The 23,305-nt window shown below is 36.5% G+C and overlaps 1 protein-coding gene across 1 annotated transcript in view; it reads left to right on the top strand.

The window, feature by feature from the left end:
- The window catches only part of CAB39 (calcium binding protein 39), an 87,855-nt gene that overhangs the window by 21,350 nt on the left and 43,200 nt on the right, over positions 1–23,305 (top strand). Inside the window, exon 2 of the mRNA XM_061188346.1 lies at positions 15,319–15,474. Within this exon, the coding sequence (XP_061044329.1) occupies positions 15,361–15,474 (114 nt within the window). The 5' untranslated portion in view covers positions 15,319–15,360. The remainder of the gene's footprint in view (positions 1–15,318; positions 15,475–23,305) is intronic.

The following is a 23,305-nucleotide window of genomic DNA, read 5'->3' on the forward strand; positions in this document are numbered from 1 at the left end:
GCCAGCTTTAATTGGAAGGTTCCAGTATTTGTGCTGTGCTTTTAACAGGGAATAAAGGAAGACCTGTGTGACTTGCTGAACAGATTTGTATTTGACAGGAATCTGGTAAGGAAAGCTAATAATACTCTGGATAACAAACTAGAGATTCAAGAAAAATTTTGAAATGTCAAATGTATATTGAATCTAAATAAGAAGCAATTTAATAGGAATAATTGTTCAGTCCAGCAGGTTATGTCCCAAAAGGCAGTAGTAAACGATGGGTGAGGATGTGGTTCACTACAGAACATACAGGTCAATTATGTTGCTCAGTAGAGAGCTACCATGTAATGTATCAAAACTATTAATGGAGTTTAAGACTACATTTATGAAATCTATGGGTAGGTAGTCTTGGATCATGTGTGGAGTACAGGGTCTGGTTTGGAACACCACACTTCTAAGAGGGATGGTGACAAGCTGGGATTCTGGAGAATAACTGAGGGGAGTCCTCTGATTGAGTCAGCTCCTTCAAGTTTTATCTTCTTTATCTGTAGCAAAAGCACAACTGGATACATTTTATAGGAATTTGGCTGCCAACAGTGCTAAATGTAAGGCAGACTGAATGGGAATATTACGGCTCTTGTTCCCAGACAGCTCACAGGCTAGCATGGTGATGGTAATTTATATATTAATATGTCTGATTAGGCTGTTCAAAGTGCTTTGAGTTCTTCTTTCTACATGACATCTAAAAAAATTCTCAAATCACAGATTTATATTTTTGAAAAATATATCATTTAAATGTTTATTTGGCATCATCCTTATTTAACACGTATTTTAGTATAGTTACCATTTATAAAGAATACATTCTGTACCACCCCACCCGTCAATAACTTAATTAGGTGGCTATTGGAGAAAAGTCACTAATTCATGTTACTATAGTGGATTTCTTGATTGATTTTTCCCACAACTAAGCAGTGCTAGTGTGAAAGTTGCCTCACTGTCAAACTGGATATCATAGTGAGGTTTGTTAAATTAGATTCTACTAGAACTAATTTCAGAAAAGGATACCATTGTTTAACTGTAAATAATGTCTGGTATCTGTAATATGAAATCTTGCATCATAGTCAGCATGCAGTTACAAGCCTGATAGGAAACCCAGAATTCGTAAAGAAAAAGATTATAGATAAAGCTATAAGAAAATGAGAACTTTGTACATTGACAAAAAGTTGGAATGCAAATGGCAAACTAACATATTTGCAAAAAAAATAACAGCCAAAGGGATAATATTCATAATTATAAGTATCCTATCAATCAATGAGAAAAAGACTCCAGACCCAGTAGAATAATGGGCATTAGAGATGTACAAACAATTTTGCTAAGGAAATACAAACGGATAATGGGCATGAAAATGCGTTCACTGTCATCAGTGATCAGCAATTCAGAGAATCAAGTTGATGTGTGGGGAAGAGAAGGAGGTCAAGAGGATAGCATTTTTAATCTGACAGATTGGCAAACATCAAAAGGGTTAGTAGGGCTGGTGTTGGTTGGCTGGTGAGGAAATAGCTGCTGTCATCCACTGTTGATGACAGTGTAAATTGGCATAAGCTTTTGGTACAAGTTAAAATCTTTGTGTTTTGACCCCCAGGCACTCAGAGTCTCCTTGGCTTCTTTTATTCTCGTATCTGGTATACAGAACATTGTGTGGTCTTTTTGGGGCCAGAACAGCTCTTTACTTAGTCATTCTTTATAGAAATTGCTTCCAGAGGTGGGCCAGTCAGGGATCATTTCTTTTTTTTTAATAAAGATGAACTGACACATACTCAGTGACTGTCCTGAGTCAGATAGGTCTAGCTAGTAGAGAGAAAGACCAGGAGTTTCTTTACCCTCACTCATTTTATGTGACTTACAGGAAAGAGTAAAGCTGGGCAGACAGGTTGGGCACAGAAGAGGAATACAGTAACGCATTAGAAATAAAACCCAAAGCCTATGACCGGAGTATTTTTGCTGAAATAGTTACAAAACAGTCTCTCCTTTGGAGAAATGCTGCAGTGACCCCCTGCTGACTCAGAAAAGAGCTGTGTTGGTCCAACAATTTCAGCTATGAAGAGTATATATTTACTTCTATGATGAATTTAGAAGACATTGTTAAAGGTATATTTTGTGTGGAATTATTGATATAAAATACCAAGCTATGTTCATACAGATAATTGAAATGTAAGGACATAGACCTCAAGTTATAAAATTTGATTTTATTTATAACATTATTAAGTGGGTTTGGAACTTGATATTCATTTGGTCACAACTACAAAAAAAAAAAAACATTTAGAAGAGTAGTCCCATTCATGGCACTTATTTTAGTCCTGACCAAACTACCTTTCTTTTAAACAACAAAAGATATTTGAAAACTATTATGGGGCCAATACTCAACTGGAGCAAAAAGCAGATGTATATAAGAGCAAACTTTTCTGCAGAAGCCAGGTTCAAGTTAGTATGCGTGTGTGTGTGTATTTTTAAGGTTAAAATTTAAACTTATAAGAAAGAAGTCAGAGAGCTCTGAAACATGATACAGTCTTAACTCCTAAGAATTACTTAGCTAATTCCAGTTTGGTTGAAATACTTCCAACCAAATCTTTAAATGAATTCTAGAACTGTTTAAGTGATTGTTTATATGTGCCCTGCCCTGTTCCAGAAAGGATTTAAGGTAGCTTGAAGTATTCTGTTGTACTGAATTATCATAATTTTAGTCTTAGAAATCCATAATGACTGCATGATACACTGAGATTACCACAGTAAAACTTGACACTAGTAGTATGGTTCTCTCAAAAAGTGTTTGAGGTTTAACATGAGGTTCCTGTTTGTAAAATTAATACACAGATTTTTTTTTTTTTAACGAGAGCTGGTGCTTTAAAAAATCCTTGTAAAATTACTTTTGTCTAAAAATTACTTTGTCTGAAGCAAAGCTCTCTCCTATAAGCAGGTGTCTCTTGCTTTGTTGTTCAAATAAAGAATGAACTTTATCATTAGAGCATATTTCATAAACATTCATAATTTGACATTCGCATGTTTAGTGTGAGTAAAAGAAACCTTCAAGGGTTAACAGAAAGCCTATTAGAAGAACACAAAAGTGAAATTATTTCTAAACATTGTATTTACTAAGCCCATTTCATTAAGTTCTCGATCTGTAATTCATACATAACAAAAGCTATTAATTAAAATAGGAATTTTTTCTAGAAATTTAAACTTATGGGAATAGTATTAAAGATTGATTCACCTAGTGATTATTTACTACTTTTGGTTACCAAAAACAATAAAAACAACAACAAAAAACAGAATTAATGGTCCATATGATATATGTAATTGGTACATTTAGCTTTAGGGTCATGGAGAAAGTTCCACCAAGAATAGTCTACCCTAACCTACACTTCTAAATTCTGAAAATGTTAGAGATTTGAGGTCTCCAACAATCTCTCTTTTTAAAAAATGATCTGGAAAAATAAATATTAAGCATATGCCTAAAGGAGCTTTGTTTTAGTTAATATGACATTTTCCCAAAAGATGAGTGGCTGGAGAAGTTCGTGGTCACTCAGACCTATACATGTGTTTGGGAGATTTTAGTTGGAACTGGAAGGTAGTTCCTAGCTCTGTATGCAGTGCACTTCTGATATTTAATAGAAAAAGGAACTTGGGTTGTCAATGATGAGCAATAAAAATCCTCTCCAAAGCATATGGAACAGAGATATGGGCCAATTTTTGTTTTTTGATATTGTGGGGGGTTTTTTCGGGGGCGGGGAGGGGACAGTCAAGGGTATCCTTTTCATATTTATTTAACTCATAATAATCTTAGAAATTGCCTTTTGTCTATTTGATCAGAATTTAAAGATCAGTATTTTTAAAAAGACACTTAGTGAACATTTATTTCTGATTACTTTTTGATAATTAAGTCATACTTCCATGCTGTACATTTTGTGATACTTGATCTGTATGTAAGATGACAGGACAAATAAATACAAAGAGAATTTGAAGTCAAAAGACTTGCCTTGAATTCTGATGCACACGTTCAACATGGGATCTCAGGGCTGACCTTTTATGTGACTCTAAAGACGTACAGCAAGTATTTACCATAGAAATTGGGGAAAGTGGGAAGGGGTAGTTTCATGGATAGAAAGTGTTGGATTTAGAGAATACACATCACAGTGTAATGCCCAAGTGATCAGTCAATTAAGTTCATTCTAATTTAACATTAATAAAAAGTCAATGCAAAAAAGTTGTGAAGATCCAAAACAGGATGGTTCTACAAATCGTGCCACAATCTTGGGAACCCAGATCCACCCTTTCAGTATTTCATCTTGATTAATTACATGAATCTATTACACTTTAGTCAGAATTTTGCCATGTTTATATTCATGGCACAAACAACATACAAGTGACAACATATAGATTGGAACAGTTAAGTGAGCAGGTGTGGGTCCAACTTTGTACATAGCAATAGCTAGATTATAGGTGCTTACCTAGATTTCCTGCTCACTTATCCTCCAAGACCATCTAGGTGGTGGCCCGTAACCCTGTTCTGGCTGGGTTTCAGATTAAAACTTTCTGGTTAACTCCTGGTTGTTTATGTATCAGTTGTTTCTGTGGCCTTTTTTGTTTTGAGAACTGTTTTTCATTTCCAGTCAATACATGTGTCTGGAGTCTTATGCAAAGCAATATGCCAAATGTTATGCGCATGTAACATGTTGGCTGGTATTCAGTTTTGCCACATTCAGTTTTGGGGCTTCCTGACTCATTGAGGGTGATACATATGTAAATAATAAAAGCACACTATAATCAAGATTTTGAAAGCTCAGGAGTGTGAGGAGGAAGGTTACTGTGGGGGTCTTCATGGAGGAGCTGTTATTTATAAGTGGAATTAGATACGGGCAGGATTGTGGACAAGCAGAGAAGGGGGGCATTCCCAAGGCGGGGATACTCATGCTGGCATTGCTGTAGTTTTCCACGAATTTCAGGGAGGGGCACTATAAGTCAGCTGTTGAAGGCATTGCCTGTGTACCTGTTTCCTCTGTAGATATTCTTTTTCTGTGCCATCAGCAGATAAGTTTATTTATTGAATTACAGTGGACAAAATGACAACACGTATACATTGGAACAGTTAAGTAAGAGCTGTGAGACTATAGAGGAGAAAGGGTTGTTTTTATGTCAGAAACATGGTTTAAGGTGATCACTTTGCAGTTATACATAAATTTAACTTTGACCGTTTAGGCAAATAAACGGGAAAAAAGCAAAAGCAAAGCACAATGGACATACCAATTACAAGAAACATAACAATTCTTTAGAGTAAAAAATGTTCTCTATTACTGATTTTTTAAAATTATGAAAATGTTCAAGTATATCAAATACTCTAGTATAATGAAGTTCTAGCTCCAACAGTTACTAATATTTTGCTCACCTTGTTTCATCTATTCCCACCACCTTACTGTTAGGGAGGGGTGGTACTGTAGTATTTTGAAGCAAATCCCAAATCACCTGTATTTCAGTATGTATGTCTAATTGATAAGGATATTTTTTACATATCTACTATATTATAATACCTAACAAAATTAACAGTAATTTCTTAATTATCCTACCCAGTATAATTTTCCTGACTTGCCCATGTATCTTTTGTATAGTTGGTTTATTTGAATCAGGCTCCAGAGAAGAGCCATACATTTGACTATGTCTAGTGAGTTTCTTTTATTACTTAACATTCTCCACTGCCTTTCCTGCCCCTGCTCTGCTAATGCTATTTGATTTGCTGCAGAAACCCAATATTCGTCTTGTCGAGGGGCCCTTGTTCTGGGTTTGACTTGGTGATTCCATGTGATGTTTAACTTGTTCCTTCATCCCCTGTGTTTCCTATAGACTGATAGGTCTAGGAACTTGATTAGATTCAGTTTTTTTTTAAGTGGAGGAAAGGAGATCAAATATTTTTATAGATGGACCTTTGTACTTCCTATTGCATCCTATCATGAGACACATTGATGTCTGATTTTCCTATTTTTAATGATAGATCAGTGTTCCAAGTTATCAGCTCCAATGTATCTACTATGAAGTTCTCCATCAACCTTTCACCTATGATTTTAATGGCTGTTGATAATTGTTGCCTAGATCCCTTATTTCATCAAGGATTACAAAATGATAATTTTCTACTTTTCTTTCTACATTTATTAACTTTGTGAATCTTCTATAAAGAACTTTCCCTTTCAACTATTTGGTTACCCTCAAATACAGGCTACGCAGTAAAGACAGGATAAATGTGCCATTCCCTTTCTTTCATTTACCAGTTCTGGGGGTATTGAGTTGTTCTCACAAACTCTAAGGTGACCAATAATTTTCTTTTTTAGTATTATAATTTTCATGGGTTTTAATGTTTCATATTAACTGTATTATAGTTACTTGTACTACTATTAAATACATAATTTATATATTATATATGCAAATTTTAATTTGCATGTCAATTCATTGCAATTATTTTTCTTTTTTATGCCAAAATTGTACCGTCTTAGGCCTGTGGGAGCCTTTCAGATTGGCTCCTGTGTCTTTTTTGGCAGGACCTCATCCATCTTTGCTTTCTGAGGTAACATGCCCTAGGCTCGGCTCATCTTATATATTTTCCTGCTCCTTCATGGAGCCCTGGTTCCTTTTATTGGGAATGATCTTGTACTAATTTTTTTTAATTGCACTTTTATAATCAGGAAAAAACTGTACATGTACATTGTAAATATTTAACATTAAGAAAAATTTAATATAGAACACACATTCTCACTACCCATTATTAACCTCTGATTTTTTTTCTCTTAGTCAACACATGTGTTTGCATATATAGAACACATGACTTTTATATACATATATACACCCATATGTATATATGGTGCATATAAATATGTATATGCACCTTTGTATCTAAAGTGTTTTCAGTTAAAAGGAATTGTGGGCATTTTTTCACATCAGTAGAAATCTTCAGAAGAATTGATTTTTGAATGAGTTCACAGTGTTCAGTTATATTTCCTGGGGCTTTTTCCCTTTTTTTCAACTGTCTTAAGTAATGATTCAGCTGCCATCTTGGTACATAAATCTAAGAGAAGCAGGTTTAAGAGAGAAGCATTTTTAAGTCTCCTGATACATAGTGAACATATTCATTGTCATATGAAAGACACTGGTTAATCTGATAGATGGTGCATTAAGAGTTGGAGTCAAAACCTTGGAAGTCCTTTCTCTTCCACTTTCCTAACTAGCTTCATGGTATTTGAACAAATTATTCAATATTTTTGTGTCTTAGTTTACTCATCTATAGAACAGAAAAAAAATAAAACTTAGTAATGAAGAATCAAAAGAGTTCTACTCTTGCCTTGAGAATCAAAAGATAGTTTGCTCATTCTACAGATATTCTACAAGTATGTTCTAGACACTGTTCCAGTGTCTGGGTATACAACAATGAATGAGTGAAACAAACAGAGTCCTTTTCCTGGGACATATATGTCAGATAATGGTAACAAGTACTGGAAGAGCAATGAAGCAGGATAAGGAGATGAGATTAGGGGAAAGGTGCTCTTTTGGAAACATTGGTCAGGGAAGGCCCTGTGAGTAAAATGAGGGAGAGAGCCATGGTGATCTGAGCGAAGAACTCTCCATGAACAGTATGGGGAATGTACTTAGGCCGGGCCCAGGAATGTCAAGCCAGACAGTGTGGCTAAAGCCTAGAGTGTAAGAGATGAAGACAGAGAGCAGTAGATCACAAGGAGCCTTGCAGGCCTTGGTCAGGAGTGTGGATTTTATTCTGAATGAAGTGAGAGGTCATTGGGGGAGGGATTAAACGGAGACGTGACGGGGCTTTGTAAACTGTGAAGCGTAGTGCTATAGGAGGGATCTTACATTATTTAAAATACTGCTACTGTTACCACCATGGCAACCATCTGATTTACCATCTAGGCTATAAAAAAATGTCAGTCTGACTCTTGCATAGTATCCAGTGTTGCACATCATTGGCCCCTGAAAGTCTGATCAAGATATATTAATTGCAAAGCACACTTTACAGGTCGTCTTGTATGCTCTTGAACACTTAATTTTGGTTTTGACATAGTTGATGATGAGCCGTGTATATGGTAGCTTTGGTAATTAACCAAAGGTCCAGCTGCTGCATAAAGCTATCCATGGTTTATTTTAATGGAGCTGAGTCATTGCATCTTATTTGCAGCTTAGAAGGGCATGTAGCCTATCCTTCCAAAAACTGAATCAAAACTTTTAGATGCAGGTTTTAAAAGGATAAGATCACTCATTTTATATTGCTATACCGTCTGTGTGGATACCTTTTTTAAAACCCATTTTGGCTCTGGAAACAGTAGTCATGAATCAGATTTTAGAAGAAAAAAAACCCATGTAATTATGCTTAACTGCTGTTTATTCAGATTTTACCATATGCAGATGCTGTTCTAAACACTTGAAACACATGCAATTCTTATACCAAGTTGTTAGGTCGCTATTGTTTCTCCCATTTTAGAGATGAGGAAAGGGGGCTTAGAAAAGTCTAAGTCAGCTAAGGCATGGTGAAGCCAGGATTTGAACCCGGGTTATCTTTAAAGCCCATGTAATTAACTACTGTGCCTTATATAATTGCCCTACCTTACTATATGGGTAGTCTAGCACCTAACACAAGATCTGGCATGTTGTAGATATTTAATATTTATCTGAATCAAGTAACATTAACCCTAGAAGCAGGGGATTAGGTCTCAGAGCCAGCTATCTAAAAAATGGGTTCAGATGTTTACTACATTTCACACTTTCCATGACTGCTTAATTAAGTACCTTGATAGTCCTCTACAACAGTCTTATTATTGTATGTGGGGTTTTTGGTTTGCAGTTTTTGCATTTGACCACCAAGTTTATGAGTCAGATCTAACATATATGTTAGCACAGAGTCCTATGAACTCAACTGTCTAGGAATGTGGTGTCATTCAGGAGCTTTTCTGTATTATCTTAAAACATATACACCCACATCCATATATGCCAGAATGTTGTCTTCTTGAGAGCAGACACTCTTGGTGCCTTAAGTTTGTGGCACATAGTGAGTGCACAGTTGGTACTTGAATGAATGAATGTCCTAATTAGTGGCTTATGGACCATTTGATTACTTTTCAGTATTTATCAGTATATAGGTGACTAGAGTTAGCTGCATTTAGGGGTTAGGGGTATGTTGCACGAGCCCAAAGCAGTCAGATTGCCTAAGAAGGTCAGTGCCTAACAGTCCTAACTAATGGTGTTACCCTTCTAGTTTCCCAGTGGGTGTTCTGTGTGTTCTCCAACAGTTTCTTGGTATGGAGCTTTGTACTCTGAGGAGTATTAACCTAACAGACCAGTGACTTGAAGTTTTTGTGCTTTGTAAGATGGAGGTGACCATTTCTGCTATCATCTGGTCTCCATCTGTTTTAGAGAAAAGAGTAGAGTCCCCATGCAAAAGACCACAAATATAGAGCAAATAATAAAAAGAAAAATATATATCAAACTGTTAATACTAGCTGTCCCTATAGGCTTTGCAGGTGATTTTCACTTTCTACCTTGAGTAGTCCTTTAATGTTTGAATTTTGCATGATGAATAGTATAACCATTTTTTAAAAGCTGGAAGTTTAACACTCAGTGATGGACATAGATGCAGGAGTAGATAGAAAAACTTCAGTTATTCTGACTCCCAGCCTAGCCCTCTCCTCCCTACCCCAAGGATATAGAAGCTAGCTAAGGACTATGCTTATGTGAACAGTGGCACAAAAAGCAACCCCACCCACCTTTTTAAAGTGATTTCAGTGGGTCAGTAAATGTCCCACTCATCGTGACAACCAAATTTTCAAGAACATCTCATAGGGGTGATATTGGCCCCATTGACAACCACTGCCCTTTGTGGAGAATAGAGGGTCTACACTTGATGTCTGTAGGGATAGAGAGATTTAGAAAACAATTTACTGAAATTGTGAACTGATTATATGGAAGAGTTAATGAGTGGAAAGAGTCTGCTATGGTGACCAGGTTATGTGATTGGATGAACAATGGATCCATTCACTGTGAAGGGGAATTTAGAAAAACAAGCAGGACTTGGGGATGAGGTTTGAGTTGCCTTGAGGACATCTGTCGAAGCAGCAGTTAGAAATGTAGGCTGACTGGTCGGGGCTGGAGGTAGATTTCAGGTTGTTGAAAACGTGGGTAGATGAGATCACTCAGAGAATATAGGGTAAGAAGACAGCCAAGGTAGAACCTTAAAGGACATCAGCATTGGAATAAAGATGAGTCATTGAGTTAAAGGCAGAAAGAAAGGGCATTTGGAAAGACAGAAAAACAAATGCTTGAAACCTAAGGGGTGTAACAGTGCTAAATGTTCATGCAAATTCCTTTCATGCAGATTTAGCATGTTATTTCATAAATATTAATTTTAGTTTAAAAGCATGCTAAATTATTCCCCACCCCTGTCCTCCCTCCTCCCAATTTTCAAGTTAAATTTCCCCTCTAACTCTTCTTCACCTTTGGGATTCAGGCATACACCACTAATTACCCATCAGGAGCAAGCTTACCCCCAGTTTGAGAGATGGTAGGTATGGGTTTCCACAGCCCTCTATAATGCTAACAATGACTGGCTTTCTGCCAGTGGCATTAGTAGTTTTGACTCAGCCCAAGGAATCCTACTGAGGTTTATTATGAACCAATTTTTTTTTGAAGGGATGGGGAAATTAGTATTTGAAAACTAAGTGGATTTTTTCAATTATAGTATGTATTTTTGTCCATTTCGTTCATGAACTCTAGTTGTCTGAAACATAGTTTAGGCAAAACACAGTTTAAGAAAAAATTTGAACGTACAGAATAGTTGAGTGACAATGAAAACCCATATATCCATCTAGATTTAAAAATTAAGATTTTTACCATATTTGCAAGTCTGTGGTACTCTGGCTTAGAGGTAGTTGGCATGTTTAGGGAACAGAAAGGACCTCAGTGTGGCTGGACCTCTTTGCGAGCCTCTGTGGGCTGTGCGAGTTGCAGATGGGTAAAGCTATGGTAGGGAATTTGGATTTTACCATAAGGGCAATGAAAAGTTATTGAAGGGCCTTACTCAGTGAACTCTTGCTGTTATTGTTCCCTAGAATTCTCTCGAACACTTATGACAAAGGAAGAAAGTGGGAAATGAGAGTCAGGCAGGTGAAAGGTGTCTTGTAACCGTCTTATCCCTTGTTTAACCATTGCTACTTCCAGCTTTGGCATCTCCATACTCTCGGGATTGTCAGTTCCAAAACTCAGACATGTGCCTGGGTGTTTCACATCCTTCAAGGACACAGAACCCTGTGAATAGTTCTGCTCGATGGTGGACCAGGCCCCTTTCAAGGCACCGTCTCCACTCCTGGGAGAAAGCAGTGTGGGCTGGAGAGTTCACTCACAGTGGTGCCTTTGCTATCATTTGAGCACTGTTGGAAGGTCATGAGTTGTTCTGTGAAGGGATTCACTTCTATTGCTTTTAAGGACTGAAGTAAGGAGACTGAAGCTTCGTGCTCAACCCTTAAACTAAGTTTGTATGTGGTTGTTCATGTGGATTTCAGGTTGTTCTTTATTGTCTCTAAAATTAGTTAGTGATTCATGAAATCTAGGTTAGTCATCCGTATTTTTTTTAGCTGTGTGTGTGTGTGTGTGTGTGTGTGTGTGTGCACATGCACATGTGTGTAACATTAAATAGCTTTCTTACTTATAGATCATGATCAAAGTTTGCTGGTTTTATTGGCTCTGACTTTGGAGATGAGTAAGATTAGTAAATTGGCAGCCTTACTTTTCTGTGTCATTCAGCCTTCCATGGAAATGTTTTATGAATAGTACTTTTTATGTATTAAGGATAGATTGTTTTATATTATTTATTGATTTCTTTCCACTTAGTTTTATGTTTATCAAATTATACATGTGAAATTGAAGGGCGCAAATAGTTACAAAAAGGGCTTGTAAGAAAAAATACCAGTCCCCCACTCTCTTCCTGCTCCCCAGAGGTACTCCCTCTTTTGATAAATTGTTTTGGGATCTTTCTCCCCATCTTTAATGAACATGCTTATATGACACATCCATGATTTCACCATATTACTCGTAACATTTGCCTCAATAGCTGCTTTTGTTTTCTTTATTAAAGTCAGTAACACGATACTTAGTAGCTCTGTGCATATTAATCTAACATGTTTATTAAAACTTATATTTCTTAAAGCATTTCTCAGCCTTTTAGCAATGTTCTAGGCACATGTATTGGCTACCTACTTGGTCATCACTTAGCAGCCATTCATGAATTTTAAACTTTTCTGTGTTTTCAATTATTTAAAAAGTTGGAACACTGAGGGGCATACATTAGCATAAGCTTAATGCAAAGCAAACTTAGACATAAGAAACAAATTCTAATGCAGAAGTTTTAAGGGGTATTATTTCCTTGTTTTTGACCCCCCAAATCTTAGTTGTGTTGATTAAGAATTGGTGGATTTGAGGACGTAAATGAAAGAAATAAAAGGATTTGTTTAATTATTGCACTCAGGCTTTAAAGTAAGAACTATATGATATAGTTGTTATTTATACATTTTATAATAAAGTTATTTATATAGTTCTTATTTATTCTTTTACTTTTTAATTATACTTAGCTGTATTTTTTAAACAATAAATCAAAAGAATATTTAAAGCGTGTGTATGAGGGGCGGGGAGGGCAGGGAGAAAATAGAAGCATGTCATGAACAGCTTCAGCACTGGGATTGGATCGGAGCCTGCTGAGGAGTGTCCACTTCTTGTTTTGGGGACTTGTTACTAACTGTATTTCCTCAAAGTATAGTTTTATTAGTTTATATGTTCTGCAGAATCTTGACTGCCTAGTGTATTAATTAAGAGGAATGATTGTGTCATGCTTCCCCTTTCCCTCACAAAAGCACTTTATATATGTATTCTCTTCTGCAGCTGTACTCTTTTTGCTATGACCACTATTTGGTGTGTGGTAGGACTTTTTAAAACCCCCTTTGCCCTGTAAAGTCACTTCTTCCACCATTGAGCCAGAGCTGAAAATATCTCTGTTGTATGGCACCCTAACATTTCCTGCAAAATACCATTAAACATTCCCACCCTTTACCCAGCATTGACTTGTAGCATCACTGCTATTATTTGTGGAGTACAAATAGGGAAGATTATATTTTCATAGGACTTATCGTGAGTGTGAATCCACTCTGTTTATAGAGAAGCAGGCTGCACTGCCCCCTACCCTTCTTCAAAAAAATAAAATAAGATAATTTTAAAAAATAAATAAAAAGAAAAAAGTAATGGAAAAGAATGATCCAGAATTTGGGTCCCATCTTGCCAGGTAATCAGAGAGAAAATATAACAGCCACCTGTAGTTGATCCAAACTTCTTGTCGTAGAAAAAATATTTAGAAGTAAATTTAGAACCTGTGTTTGAGGACATTTCCCTTTGGTTAATGAAGATGTGGTTTTAATGTGATCAAAAGAGGATTTATAAGATGACAGAAGGTGAACTATATAGGTGATATTTGGGTATAGAGATTGGTCAAAACAGATCATATCAAAACATGTCAAGAAATAACATACTTGTTCATGATTTAGTTGTAAGCTTCTTGTTAACATTCATTTGCACATTCTTTTCCCCTAAATGTTTATTTGTACACAGATATGCAGTTCACTGTATCTCATACTTTAGAGAAAAAACATTCCAATACTTTCTTCCAGTGAAGTCTTAGGCATAGGTCAAAGGAAGTGTTATGATGCTATTCAACAGAGATATTTTATGTTGATGGGGAAAAAAAACCAAAGTAAGGTTGAGGTATCTGAGACCCACCTCTCCCCACCTTGGCAGAGGTGGGCAGTGGGTGCCAGGGATGGTTAAATATAGGAGTTTGGAACTCACAGTTTGAAAATCACTCATCTAAGTGATCTATAAGGTTCTTCGGAACAGTGTTGTCTTTTGGTATCTTATATGAGATTGTTTAATGCCTGTGGGTGTAACTTCTTTTAGTTTATTTAGTGAGAGAAATTGTGACTTCTGACATGTTCCCAAGTTACTTTCATTGTTTATCTTGTTAACTTTGTTTTTTCATGGTGACTTTTTGGAATAGTTGATGTCCTCTTTTTTTTTTTTTTATTTTTTTTATTTTTTATTTATTTATGGCTGTGTTGGGTCTTCGTTTCTGTGCGAGGGCTTTCTCTAGTTGTGGCAAGCGGGGGGCCACTCTTCATCGCGGTGCGCGGGCCTCTCACTATCGCGGCCTCTCTTGTTGCGGAGCGCAGGCTCAGTAGTTGTGGCTCACGGGCCCAGTTGCTCCGCGGCATGTGGTATCTTCCCAGACCAGGGCTCGAACCCGTGTCCCCTGCATTGGCAGGCAGATTCTCAACCACTGCGCCACCAGGGAAGCCCCAGTTGATGTCCTCTTGCATGATGTAATATTGTGGTTTATGTGGTTGAAATGTTGTTTTCTGCTACCTGCAAAATTTTAAGAACTTCCAGAAGTTCATTGTCCCCAGAATTTGTCCAGTGAGTTCCTTCATGGGATATAGTCATATCCAGGCAGAAAAAGTACACGTTGAAACCGTCACTTAAAGAATTTGAGGATCTGATGGGAGATTTGTCCAAGCTCTGTCCAAGGTTCTCTCCAGCCCTGAGACCATAGGACTGACCGAAGAGGAGGAAGGGTGTACCCACAGGATGCTTAGGAGGAAGCAGCATCAGCATGAACACTGGAAAAGGCGCATCTGGAGAGACCTAGAGAGTGGGTCTGTTGCTAGTGCTTTTTGGCTAAGCTCCTTACCTAACTTTTTACCTCAGTTTCCTCAACTGTGAAATAGAGATATCTATTAATTGGAGGTATAGTGTGGTGATTAAGGACGCTTTGGCTCAAGACAGACCTGAGCTGGTTTTACCCCTGAGTACCTTGAGGCAGTTTCTTAACGTCGTTCAGTGTTACCTGTAAATGGGAGTAGAATAATGTCCTCGGGGAATTGTTTGAAAAGATCCCATAGGTGATGGATTCAATTGCTTAATAGGGGGCCTGGCAGTGCTAGTTGCCCTCCATCATCAGCACCATCATGTTCCTCCTCAAATGGGTGGGTAGGAGAGCGGGCGATTAAAAAGGTTTTTGAAAAGTACAAAGTGTTCTGTAATTTTATTATCATTTCTCATATATTTGTGGGTTTCCTAGTACTGATTTTGAAAGCGATGTAAAGTAACTTTCTCAAACTGTTTTTCTTCTCAGATTAGGGTTTAGAAAGTATGTCTTCTATCCACCTCACTTTTTCTCACCTGTACCCTGTGCTGTGTCCCCAGGTGAAGCAGGCAGAGCGCAGTGAGGCGCCGGTCGCTGCTGCCATGCCGTTCCCATTTGGAAAATCGCACAAATCCCCTGCAGACATCGTGAAGAACCTGAAGGAGAGCATGGCCGTGCTGGAAAAGCAAGACATTTCTGACAAAAAAGCAGAAAAGGTATGTATTTGGCTTTATTTTATATTTTTAATCTTTTGATTAGGAGCAAATGTAAGACAAGTTATGAGGTGATTTCTAAAAATCAGTAAATCCCAATTTGGGTTTATTTGGGGTTTTTAAAATTTAGTCCTAAAGTGGCATTTGCTGGTGCTTAAACACCACGTGTTTTCTCCTGTACTACCATCTAACAAATACATTTTTAACTTTTTTCTCAGTTTTTCATTTGAGGTTTTCAAATGGTTTATTTAAATTTCGGGGGTTTTTTTTCATTGTTGATGTAGTTTATCTCATTTCTGAAATCAGTGTTTCCACTGGTAGTCCTCTTAGGGAGATAACCTCTCCTGATTTTCTTTTTGTGTTCTCTGTATCCATGACAAGTATCTTCTTCTACGCAGTCACCACAGTCCAAAACCTGACTTTCATACCAATCTGTCCCCCCTCCCCCCAAAAAATCATCTTTCAATAAATACTATGAACCCCTACTTCCTAAGGGGTTTATGAATTTATCCCAACTTCCATTCCTACTTCACGGAAATTCTCATGACCTTTCTTATGGACCTTAGCAATAGCCTCTTTAGGGCTCTTTCTGAAATATCTCCCCTGCTTTAAACCTTCAGTTCAGCCTTCTCACATAGCACACAAGACCCTTTGTGACCTGGCCTGTGCTTCTCCAGGTGAATTTCAACCCCTTTCTCCCTTTTTCTGTATGCTCTAACAATCTCAGCTTGTCTCTGTTCATTGAAAGCAATTAATAGCAAACAATCAGCCATACTGTCTTTGTCGTGTTTTCACCCCTGCACCATTTTCCCCTCAGCCCCCATTCATTTTTCAGAACCACCCAATTCATTTCTTTTTCCCATATGGCTTCCCAGAATACTCCCTCTCCTGGCCTTACCCTTACCCTCTAAAATGAATCTACCATTTGGCCACCTCCTTTGGAAATGGCAGGAGTGCTGCCATCTTCAACATGATTTTATTTGTGTCATATTTTTGTCTTCCTTACTAGACCTTGAGCTCTTTGACTCATGTGTCATTTCTGGCCCACCTGTGCCCTCCACAGTACCTGTCTCCCATGGGCTGGATGCCTGATGATTCATTGGATGAGTGTTTGATTGGAACAGGATTTTCCATCCTATCTTTTATTTTAGCAGGTTGTTTTTTGTTTTGAGTTGACACTTAAACTGCTTAATTTCTACCATCTTTTTAAGTCTAAGACTGTGGTTTACCTGTATTCTTATAAAGAAAGGAATTTCACACTCATGGGATTAAGATTTGTAATTATAGGCTATTAGTTATATCTTTCTGTCATTGGAAGCAATCTACAGTTAGTGAAATTTTCTATAATTCAACTTTACTGTAGATCTTCCATGGAAATTCTAGACAGTTTCTTGCGTACCTTAGTAAGAGATGTAGATAAATGTTAATAATATGATGAAACTAACTTCTTTTAAAGATGGCTGTTATGTTATTTTGGTTGAAGTATATAAAGAAAATCTGGCCTCATACAGATGCATAATTGGAAAACAGAGGAGTATTTTAATAGCCTTTCAGATAATTTTGAATATTTTTTAATACCACAGCAAAATTCAACAGTTGATAGTTTCTTGGTTGTAATAGACTCAAACTGTATAAATGAACTTCTCGTACTCTGTACTTTGAAAAGGTCCTTTATCCATGCATGACTTTGTAACATGCACTGGTCATTTAGAAAATATTGGATCACTGAGTTACATACATCTTCCAAACGTTGACACATTATTCAATATCAAAAATTCACATTTTAAAATATCACCACTGTGATCTCATCAGAAAAGTATAAGTTTTGGAAAGTGGTCAGACTTACTTATGTTGTATTCAAATTTCAAAATTCAAATCTGGCAACAAATACTGTTTGTTGGTTGTTTTCTTTAAGGAGACAGGTTCATTTTGTTTATTTTTGAGAAAATGTCTGCCAAATATACAAGCCTGAATAATTCGTCAGTTTTTCTTTCAAGGAAAAGTGATGTTCCATAAAGAAAATAGTTTGTTCAGCTCATAGCTCAAACATTATCATACAAGTACTTTTCTTCAAGACAAGCAGTCATACTTCAGTAAGGGGCAGAAGGTGCTTTATGTGTACTTCCTGTTTATCACACCAAGTGTTAAAAAGTTGTATGTGTACTCAGAGGTCAAAATTTAATAAAATGAATTTTTTTCCTGCTTTCTCATGACACTCTTAAGTGAAACAGTTTTTTTAAGCTGAGTGCGTGATGATGAAAACTACGATAACTACTACAGTTTGTTGTCACTGCCTTGACTCAGGCTAGAGGTCAACACCATCGGTGCAAATGGCAACAGTGGAAAAAGGCAAATTATGTGTTTACATTGATATGAAAACAGTTGTGACCTCCTGGACCCCTTGAAAGGGTCTCAGGGAACCTTTTTCGGTAACAACAGAGGTTGAGAATTTCTGCTCTAAACCTAAGCAAGAATAGACCTCCTGCTAAATAAAGCAAAGAAAATTAGTTGAATTTATGAAAAATAAATTTTATTTCAAAGGAAGGGGACAGCTCTGAAGATTGAAGAGCAATCAGTGCAAATTACTTATCCTGAAATAGATTAGAAATAGGGAGGAAAACCCTGAACTTTCTGATTTCACTGTCTTATCAAGATTCAGAAGGAAATAGCACTAATGCAAATGGTGAAGAGGGAATGAGACCTGAAAACAATGGAAAGATGAAAATATAACCTCTAAATTAAAAACCATGAAAAACAACTTCGACATCATACTTAAGACTGAAAACTTGAATGTAGTCCCATTAAAACCAGGGTGCTTGCTATGACTTGTTATCTAGAGTTGTTCTGGAAATTCTAGGCAACGCATAAAGAAACGGTTTAGAAATAAAAAACACAGCTATTTCAAATAAAGAGGGGAAATTACAATGTTGAGATATTCATATATCTTTACAGAACACAAGAGAATCAGTGTGAAAATGAGAGTTCACTAGGGCAGCTAAATACAAAATTCATAGCTTCCCTAAATACCATCAAAACGATCTAGAAATTGTAATTTTTTTTAAAAAAGTATTTTATTTACAGTAGCAACAACAAAAAAATAAGGTGTCTGGGAATACTTTCATCAGGAAGTACGCAGAACCTATATGAAGAGAACTATAAAACCTTATTCAGAGGTACAAAAGAATACTTCGTCCATGTTATTGGATGGAATATAGTTAAGATGCCATTTCTTATCAAATTAATTTTTAAGCTTAAAGCAGTTCCATTCAAATCACAGCAGGATCTTTTTGTACCTTGACAAAAAATGATTCTGAAGTTCTGGAAGAGTTAATAAAGTAGCTACAAAGTTATGCTGGAATTTAAGGACTCTGAATTCTACTTTGTTTTGAAGCAAAAACACAGATTTCACACATCCACTCACAGTCTTTCCGATCATGGTTAATGATATGCCATCCTTCTAGTTGTTCAGACCAAAAGTCTTGAGTCATCCATGACTCCTTTCACACTTCCCAGATCCAATTCATGAGCAAATACATCCACTTTATTGCGGGGGGAAGGGGGGTGTTAAAAAGCCAGACTCTAATGACCACTTCACCCCATTTTCTTAGTCACCACCTGGGTCTGAGCTACCATTATCTTTGCTCTGGATTACTGCAGTATTCTTCTAACTGGTCTCCCTTGCCTTTCCACAACCATAGTGATTCTTTCAAAACATGAGTCAAATAATATTTCCCTTAGAGTAAAAGTCAGAATCCTTACAAGGGCTGAACTAAGTTCTACAGGTCAAATCCTGCCTAGGCCTGTTTTTGTAAGGCTCATGAGCTAAGAATGGTTTTTACATTTCTAAAGGGTTGGTTTAAAAAGCAAAGAAGATTATGCAACAGAGACTTTATGTGGCCTATAAAGCTTAAAATATTTCCTGTCTGGTGCTTTTACCAAAAAATAAATGCCCACCCTTGCCTTGGTCAGTCAGGCCCGTGACCTCAATGGTCCCTTCTCCTAGTATTCCCCCCACATTGGCTTGCTTTTCCTCGTGTACTTCAGTCACACTCCTGCCTTATGGCTTTTGCATTGGCCTGTTCCCTTTACATAGAATGTTCTTTCCCCAACTCTCTGCTTGGCTAACTCCCTTATTGCCTTCAAGTCTTTGCTTAAATGTCACTTTTCACCCAACCCCCTATTTAAAATGCAGCCTAGTCCCCGGCATTCCTGTTCCCCCGGTCTTGCTCTGGTTTTCTGTGTATCACTTAACATCTTTAATAATGATTTTTTTTTTTTTTTTTACTAGTTCTTCCCTCTGTTAGAACATAAGCCTTCCAAAGACAGCTCAATAATTATTTTTTATTTATTGAAAATGGAATACAGAGTTAACATAGTTCTGTCAACTTGTAACTCTTCTAAACTCTTAATTTCTACTGAATAGGATAAAACATGTATTACTGAGAGTGTTGTAATAATTTGTATGTTGAGTTTATGACCAATAAGAGGGTATCCCAGCCAGGTATCTTCAGAATTTTATGATGGTGGCCAAGTATCACATTCCCTTGTAGTGCTACCACCCACAGAAATAGTGAGATAAATGACCCTTCTCAAGAGATCTACCCTGTTGGTCCTAGTATCTTCCATATAGTTTTGTGTTTATTAATTATCTTCCCCTGTAGTTCAGGATGCTTAGTGGACACTTTTCATGATTGGATGAATAATGATACCCAGTGGATCTGATTAGTGGATAACTCTGAGCACCTAGGCAGGGTTTTGGTGATCTGTTGCAGGATACTGTCCCCAGCTTTAAACTTTTAATAACATTTATTGTCACTGATTTATCTGAGGAGAATTAAAAGGTTTAATTAGCAGAGCTTGTGAATGATAAAAATTGGAGAAGGATAGAAAACTCTATAGGTGACTAAATCAGGCACCAAAGAAGGGTCAGTTAGCTGGGGGTAGTGGGGCAGGAGTTGGAGGAAGGACATGATTGTAACTGATAAAATGCAGTACAGATAAAAGTATAGCTCCTTACTAGGGTCTAAACAGATGAGATACCAAAGGAGAAGATACAACATAATCACTAAAAATATTTGATTAAACCAAAAGAAGGCAGAAAAAGAGGGGAAAATGGCATTAAGGAACAGATGGAACAAATGGAAAACAAATAGCAAGATGATAAACTCAAATGTACCATATCAATAATCACATTAAGTATAAATGGTCTGGACACCCCAATTAAAAGGCAGAGATTGTCAGGTTGGACAAAAAAGTCCTATCTGGATGGACCTAGAGATTATCCTATTCAGTGAAGTAAGTCAGACAGAGAAAGACAAATATCATATGATATCACTTATGTGGAATCTAAAAAAAAAATGATATAAATGAACTTATTTACAAAACAGAAATAGACTCACAAACATAGAAAACAAATTTATGGGTACCAAAGGGGGTATAGCAGGGATAAATTAGGAGTTTGGGATTAACATACACACATTACTATATATAAAACAGATAAACAACAGGGACCTACTGTATAGCACAGGGAACTGTATTCAATATCTTATAATAACCTATAATGGAAAAGAATCTGAAAAAGAATATTATATATATATATAACTGAATCACTTTGCTCTACACCTGAAACTAACACAACATTGTAAATGAACTATATTTCGATTTAAAAAAATGGTTTAAAAAAAAAAAGAAAAAATCCTAACTATATGTACCTACAAGAAATGCACTTTAAAGACAATGACACAATTAGGTTACAAGTAAAAGGATGGAGAAAGATACACCATGTTAACACTTGTCAAAAGAAAACTGGAGGGGCTCTATTAATATCAGACAAAAATAGATTTCAGAGCAAAGAATATTATCCAGGATAGTTATTTCATGATAAAATAGGGGTCAGTTAATCCAAGGGATATAACAATCTTAAATGTTTATGCACCTAATAACAGCTTTAAAATAAAGCAAAATAAAACAAAGCAAAAACTGATAAAACTAGAAGATGAAACAGTCAAATCCACAATTATAATTGGAGATTTCAGTACCCCAATCTCAATGACTGATAGAAGAAGTAGGCAGAAAATCAGCTAGTAAAAGGCTAAATGTATGTGACGTATACCTGTGATCACAATGGAATTAAATTAGACATCAATAACAGAAAGAGCCTTGGAAATATTCCAAAATATTTGGAAACTAAATATCATACTTATAAATAACTCATGGATCAAAGTTATTTGAGTGGAATAAAAACATATCAGAGCTAGTGAGATGTTGCTAAAGCATTACTCAGAAATTTTATAGCACTAAATGCATATGATAGAAAAGAAGAAAGGTCTCAGTTTCTACCTTAAGAAAGTAGAAAAAGAAGAGCAAATTACAAAGTAAGGAGAAAGGACATAAATAAAGATCAAAGCAGAAATTAGTTAAAAGCCAGAGAAAACAATAAAACCAAAACTGGTTCTATCAGAAGTTGAATAAAATTGATAAAATCTAGCTAAGACTCATCAGGAGAAAAGTATCTGGAATATCTAGAATAAGAGAATAAGAGAGTGGAATAAGAGAGCTGACATCACTACAGATTCTACAGGTATTAAAAGGGTAATAAGGAAATATTATGAACAACTATTTGCCAACAAATTTGACAACTTAGATGAACTAGGCAAATTCCTTGAAAGACACAAATGGCTCAAGCTCAACTCAAGAAAAAAATAGATAACCTTAATAGCCCTGTATCTATTAAAGTAATTCAAAATTTAGTTAATAATCTTCCCACAAAGAAAAATCTAGGCACAGATGGCTTCACTAGAGATTTCTACCAAACATTTAAGGGGAAATATAACACAATTTCTACACAAACTTTTCCAGAAAATTTAAGAGGAAGGAATAGTTCTTAACTCATTCTGTGAGTCCACGCTTATCCTGATACCCAAATCAAAGACATTACAAGAAAATGGTAGACTAATATCGCTCATGAACATAGATGCAAAAATTCTAAACCAAATTTTAGCATTCCTGATAAAAACTCTGCAAACTAGGATAGAAGAGAACTTCCTTGACCTAGTAAAGGGCATCTATAAAAACCCTATGGGTAGAGAATGGACTTGAGGACAGGGGGAGTGGGAAGGGTAAGTTGGGACAAAGTGAGAGAGTGGCATGGGCATACATACACTACCAAATGTAAAATAGCTAGTGGGAAGTAGGTGCATAGCACAAGGAGTTCAGCTCTGGGCTTTGTGACCACCTAGAAGGATGGGATAGGGAGGGTGGGAGGAAGATGCAAGATGGAGGTGATATGGGGATATATGTATATGTATAGCTGATTCACTTGTTATAAAGCAGAAACTAACACACCACTGTAAAGCAATTATACTCCAATAAAGATGTTTAAAAAAACCCCTACGGGTAGCATTATACGTAATGGTGAAAGGCTCATTTCATTTATCTCTAAGATCACGAATAAGACAGGGATGTCCACTTTCACCTCTTCTATTCAACTTTGTACTTGGAGATTGCAGACTATGCAGTCAGGCAAGAAAAAGAAATAAAAGGCATGGAAAGAAAGAAGTAAAAACTGTATTGATGACATGATCACCTACTCAGAAATGCTGAAGGAATCTACAAAAAAGGTAGTTGAGCTACTGTATGAGTTTAGCAAGGTTACAGGTTATAATATTGATATACAAAGAGCCATTGTATTTCTCTATAGTAGCAATGACAAAACCAAAGTTGAAATTTAAGAGTATCATTTGGAATAGCATCAAAAAATATGAAACACTTAGAGATACTCTGACGAAAGAAATGAAAGACCTGCACACTAAAAACTACAAAATATTGCTAAGAG

Source organism: Eubalaena glacialis, chromosome 1 (assembly GCF_028564815.1).
Source record: "Eubalaena glacialis isolate mEubGla1 chromosome 1, mEubGla1.1.hap2.+ XY, whole genome shotgun sequence".
NCBI classification, from domain to species: domain Eukaryota; kingdom Metazoa; phylum Chordata; class Mammalia; order Artiodactyla; family Balaenidae; genus Eubalaena; species Eubalaena glacialis.